Source organism: Delphinapterus leucas, chromosome 3, assembly GCF_059928025.1.
Source record: "Delphinapterus leucas isolate spDelLeu-1000000601 "Yukka" chromosome 3, BTC_Dleu_Yukka2, whole genome shotgun sequence".
NCBI classification, from domain to species: Eukaryota; Metazoa; Chordata; class Mammalia; order Artiodactyla; family Monodontidae; genus Delphinapterus; species Delphinapterus leucas.
This window is the reverse complement of record NC_143131.1, coordinates 106928512-106934511: the sequence shown is the minus strand read 5'-3', so window position 1 is coordinate 106934511 and position 6000 is coordinate 106928512. Positions and strand designations below refer to the sequence as shown.

Here is a 6000-nt window from a genome sequence, read left to right as displayed (position 1 = left end):
AACAGTATTACATAATCAGTGGTTCGATGGTCTCTGATGTGGAATTATGGATATGGAGGGCTAACTGTAAAGTCGTACGTGGACTTGAGACTGTACAGAGGGTCAGCTCCCCTAAACCCTCATTGTTGAAGGGTCAACTGTATTTGAATGTTATAGTTCCACTTGAAAGATGGTGTTTGAAGCTGCTATTACATAATTCTTGGCACCCAGTAGCCAGTTGAGACAAAAAGGAATATGGGTCCTTCTAATATAATATGAATATGATTAGCATTAAAAAAAATCACTTGGGATATAAGTCGAGGTATTTTTTATTTATGACATATGTACATACGTACAAAATTGGCTTTATCCAATACATCATCCTGCATAGTATCTTAAAAAACAATACCATACTCTAGGAGTAAAAATCTGAGTTTCTTAATTTATGTGTAACCTACCATCTTTCAGAACACAGGATATTACCAATTTGGTTTCACAGAACACAAATTCCTGTTTAGAATTTTTTCTAGCCAAGGAACAAAATAAATTCAACAACATCTTAAATTAATTTAGCTGACCCTGAGTATACTACTAATTTGCATAACTTGAATTAATGTATATAATACACTTTCATCTGTACTGTTATCTACTTATATTTATCATACTACCATTTTGTCTATATCCATTCATCTCAATTTTCTACCTCATTAATCCTTGAGAGAAAGAACAAAGAATGGGGAAGTAATAATAAGAGGTTCAGAGGAGAAAACTACAGGTATTATTAGCTCAAACTTTTCCACCCAGAAGTCTGGGGCCCAGCTCTAAGTCCAGGGTTACCTGATAAACTTAATAACAAGACGATATTGATCTGAGTAGTCTGAGTACCTTCTGTCAATTGAGGCTGATGTAAAATTACTCTTCCTGCGTTTCTTCCTGTTCTCTTTCACAACACTTAATTAAAAAGTATACAAACTGAGCTTCCCTGGTGGTGCAGTGGTTGAGAGTCCGCCTGCCGATGCAGGGGACACGGGTTCGTGCGCCGGTCTGGGAGGATCCCACGTGCCGCGGAGCGGCTGGGCCCGTGGGCCATGGCCGCTGAGGCTTGCGCATCCGGAGCCTGTGCTCCGCAACGGGAGAGGCCACAGAGGTGAGGGGCCCGCATACCGCCAAAAAAAAAAAAAAAAAAAGTATACAACTTATCAAATTCAGTAAGTAGTTCTGGGAGCACTTCGAAAGAAAAGAAAACACAAACATGACCAAAATAGTAGTGGCAAAGAACTGTGTTAAAGATAGGTTGTCCCAAGATGCTTGAGGGTAAAACTCCCCAGCTCAACGCTCCCAAAAAATGCTAGTGCAAGAATTATAAGGAAACAAGCAAGAAAAGAACAGGGCAGCTGGATGATTGGTGAAGGGAGCCGTGGCCTTAGGTTGATGACCAGCATATCTCATGCCAAAATACCAACAGTAAAAGACCTCCTGGCTCACGCTGCCCTGGTGTGTGAGAGGTAATGAGTTACTTTTCTTGCCCCTTGTACAAGAGGGAAATCCAAGAATGAAAAAGTAAACAAGAGGCTGGGAAAGTTGACTGTGGAGTCAGTCATGCACTGATGCCTTTCAAAGATAACTCTGGGCCAGAGAAGGAATAAGGGGCCAGAACGAGATGATGTATTTATCTTTTCCATCTGCCCTTCCCTAGTCCTCACCCACTCACAGAGAGCAGAGGGTGCAAATTACCAGGTGCAGGGAAATCATCTGCACCCAAACCAGAGTAACTCTGCCATTGCTGCCTGGGGGTTCGAAGAAAGCTGTCCTCTAATGGGATGTCAATGTTAATGATCCTACGAAAACCGCCCTCAAAAACATAAACTAAGATATTTGAGACCTCGTAAAATAAAAAGAAAATTTTATCTTTAGGATCTGTAAAATTTCCCTATAATAGGGGAAAAAAGCAGAAATACGAACTACGGACACATGTTCCTTCGTTCCTAACAGTGATGTGTCATCAGGCCAGTGCCATGATAAAGGGTAGCTTTTTAAAATAAAGGATAAAAACAAATGGTAGAGAAAGGCTTCTCTTATTCACGAAAGACGGAGAAAACATGAGATGAAGTGTTCCATAAATACCAATAAAAAGGGAATATAAGTATTCCTGTGTCCCTATTATGCTATAGCAACCGGCTACATCTCTCTTCTTTCTCTCATTACTTTTAATGACACAGAAGACTGAATGACAACTATACAGTGCATAGAAATGAACACATAACACAGATGGAAAATTAGTACTTAATCTTCTCATCCTCAGGTAAAAAAAAATAGAAATCAAACAAGTACTTGAAATATTAATACAAAGCAAACAAACATTACATGAGATGACAGCACAGGATGACAGCTTCAATACCTTAAAAGATTTTATAAGATTGTGCTGATTCTTTTACATCTAAAGAATTATATAGAAGAGTAAATAAAAATTAAATTACGTTTATATAAGAAACTATCTTCAAAAAATTATTTGAACTTTCATATATAGAGTTCAAAAGTATATGATGAACTATTTTTGATTTGTATAAATCCCAAAATGGTAAAATATATTATCTGGGGGAAAAAGAAGCTTTCATTAAATACAAACATAATGGACTAAATAAACCAGGTTCACTATAAAACAGTTTCTTGGAAAACTTCCATAAAAAGTAAAGGCAGAATGGCACGAAGTTAGAAAAGCTGTGTTTAAGGCAAACTAAATAAGTAGCCTTAAAGTAAGTCATATGATCCCATAAACAACAAAGTAATTTCCTCTCAAAAATTTCTCTATTACAGTTGGAGAAATGAATTAAAGCAGAAGTAATGGCTGTTGTCAGAGTTACCTGGAAGCACTGAATACCATTATGCAAAAAAACCCAAATGCTTCTAATTTAAATATGCTTGACTCATTTGCCCCTTAGTTCATAGAGCAATGAAAAAAAAAAAGCATTATCCCAGTGTTCATCGTACAGTATGAATGTGAAATGCTGAAACATTAAAAAAAAAAAAAAAAATTTTTCAGGCTATGTGTATAACATGATAACCAAAAAGAAAATGATCGATTCTGTTATTCTGGCCTATGTTAAAAATATGCATAGACAAGTGCACCATCTCCCTACAAGTAGGCGTCTTAGAGTCTCTTGTTGAGCACATGGCTTAGCATCAGACCTGTGATCACATGGACACACGAAAAGCTTCCAAGACGGACAGGGAAGAGATTAATCATGAATTAAAAGAAACAATGCTTTTAAACAGTGTTCGGTAAACATGTTCTTTAGTCAACTATTTCTTAAAAAACAAAATAATCAAGTACATATCATTAAGTTAAATATCTTAGCACATGAATTTGCACCTTATAAATCTGGTGTATCAAACTGTCCTATAAAAATATTTATATATTTTTTGAAAACTATGGTACGTGCAATTATATAATCAGAAGAAGGATCTGTTTCTTTTCATCTACTGGAATGACACCATGCCTTTCTAAGAAAAAAACTGCAGCCTACAGGAAAATGATCAAAACAGCTGGACTGACTGAAGTTGTCCAGTTTAAGAAGGGACTGTCTCTTCTCCACCAGCAGCTCAAAGTTAGCAAGTGTCAGTATCCCAGGCCAGCCTTCTCACATGGTCCCGGGGGACAGGCGCTGTTTATACATGCCTGCTACTGCTTTGGCTGCGCTGTAGATCATCTGCCGACGAGACATGCCAGTGAAAGTCATATGCCAATCAGTCCGGCTGACATTGAGTAAGCTCTTCTCCAGGACTTCGCCCACTGTCACCAAAAGGCCCGACCACCTCAGACTGTAGTCCTGGGGAGTTAGACTTTGAGCCTAAGGAAAAAAGAAATCGATATTTTAATACATTAAAAAACATCACTGGAAGTAGTTATGTCATAAGTGACATTTCAAAGTCTCTCAGGTTACTTCTCATAGAGATTATGACAGACCCTGAGAAACACGGCTATGCTGCCAAATGTATGAAGTTACAAGGCTACAAAAAAAAACACAAAACAATATTGCACACATGGACGTGATTTACAATGTCCACACTAAGCTCATTTTGTTGTTTAAATACAATCTAAGTCTTAAAGCTAATGACTCTATCTAACAGAGCTCAGTGTCAGAGGGCCTAAGTGTCAGTTCTATATTCAGTGTCACTTTAGGTTAATAAGATTAGTGCTAAGATAGAAATGTTACTTTTATCTTTTTACAGTAATAAAATTCCTTACAATTACAAGAAAGAGAGATAATACTGCATATTAAGGCTTCAACCCTATCAGAAAAGAATTGTTAAATTAATCTGCAGAAGAGTATTCCTGGAAACTTCATTTATGTGTGAATAAGTTAGTACCAATATATATCAAATAACATCCAGTCCAGGAGAGAGCATCAACCACTGTTACATCACTTGTACTTGACCCAGCCCACATCTGCTCCATGGCAATCATTTATTCACCTACACAGGAATGAAAAAATAAACTCACTGCCTGATATCCAAGAATGATATAGTTTTTTGGCTTTAGGGTGGTAAGTATAGTCCAGAGGAGTATATCCATATGTAGAAAGGATCCATGCAGTGATTCCCAAATGTGCTGTATATTACAATCGCCTGAGATGCATTTTTTTTTTTTTTAACAAAACCACTTTTCATGCTCCACCTAAGACCAATGAATTGGAAACTCACAGATGGTTCCAAGAGAAAGAGCACAATACTTATAAAATAGTTTCTGAGAAATTTTGCTGGGGAGCCTGCTCTGTCTTCCCTTCCACAGGGTACACTGCACTATCAGTATTCTACTATGTTTTAAAGAGAGACAGTAGATAAACCACTATGGTCCTCAGAACTGTGTTTCTCAAATGCGATGTGCACATGAAGCATCTGGGGAGCTTCTAAAGTTGCAGATCCTAATTCCATAGCCTTAGGTTAGGGCCCAAGAGTACTTTTTTTTTTAAGACTAAATGGGCAATGCACAAATCCTTTTTTTCCAGTTTTGAGATAAAACTGACATATATCACTATTTAAGTTTAAGATGTATACCACAATGGTTTCACTTACATTTATTATGAAATGATTACCATGATAATCACCCCATATTTAGATACAATAAAAAGAAGCAAAAAAAGAAAAAAACCTTTTTTCTTTATGACAAGACCTCTTAAGATCTACTCTCTTAATAACTTTCATATAGCATACAACAGCGTTAACTACAGTCACCATCCTATACATCATATCCTCAGTACTTATTTCTCCCGTAACTGGAAGTCTGTACCTTATGACCACCTTTCTCCTACCACCCTTCCTCAAGCGTGCATTTTTAACAAGTTCCCAGGTGATGATTATGATGCTAGGCCTAGGATCATACTTTTGAGGATCAAAATACTTGACATTATCAGCTAACATCTAGAAACTGGGTTTTTAATTGGGGGAGGAGGGATCATTTATATTTGTTTAACCAGCATAAACTGTATAAAATTTTTTCCTGATTTTCACTAATATATTGATATATGCTGATTATAATCCCCTTAAGGGCTGATTTCTAGTCTCTTAAATTCTCTTAAAAAATTTCAACTACAAGGGAACATAGAATTGAACATCTTGCAGTGGATAAAACAAGAAACAGCGTAGAACTGAAGAGCAAGGACAAGAGGAAGGAATCTCAATACCTATACTTTTGTATCTCAACTTTGTACCTTGTGAAAGAAATGAAATGACAGCAGAAATGGCAGAACAAAAAGCAAACGACACTCTTTGAATACCACTGTTCACAGTTAACCACATTAAGAGCCTGTGTGTACTTTTCCAGGCCTTTTTGTCCTATTCATTTATATACATTTTAAAGTATATATGGGTATATGTGTGTGTATATATATGGATACTACATGCAGTTTATTTTCACTTAGCAATGTCATAGACAAATTTGAATATTAGTATATATAGTTTTATTAGTATGTATACTTTTGATGCTTTGTTCCTTGAGCATAATGTCTGTTTCTTTCCAATATA

General features: G+C 36.6%; 1 protein-coding gene across 4 annotated transcripts in view; it reads right to left on the bottom strand.

Moving 5' to 3' along the window:
• Positions 1-290: 290 nt before the first annotated feature.
• PRRC1 (proline rich coiled-coil 1) overlaps positions 291-6000 on the bottom strand; it is a 44078-nt gene continuing 38368 nt past the window's right edge. For all 4 annotated transcript variants that reach the window (XM_089909262.1, XM_089909260.1, XM_022588703.2 and 1 more), the window contains exon 9: positions 291-3827. In XM_089909262.1, the coding sequence (XP_089765388.1) occupies positions 3618-3827 (210 nt within the window). In that variant the 3' untranslated portion in view covers positions 291-3617. The remainder of the gene's footprint in view (positions 3828-6000) is intronic.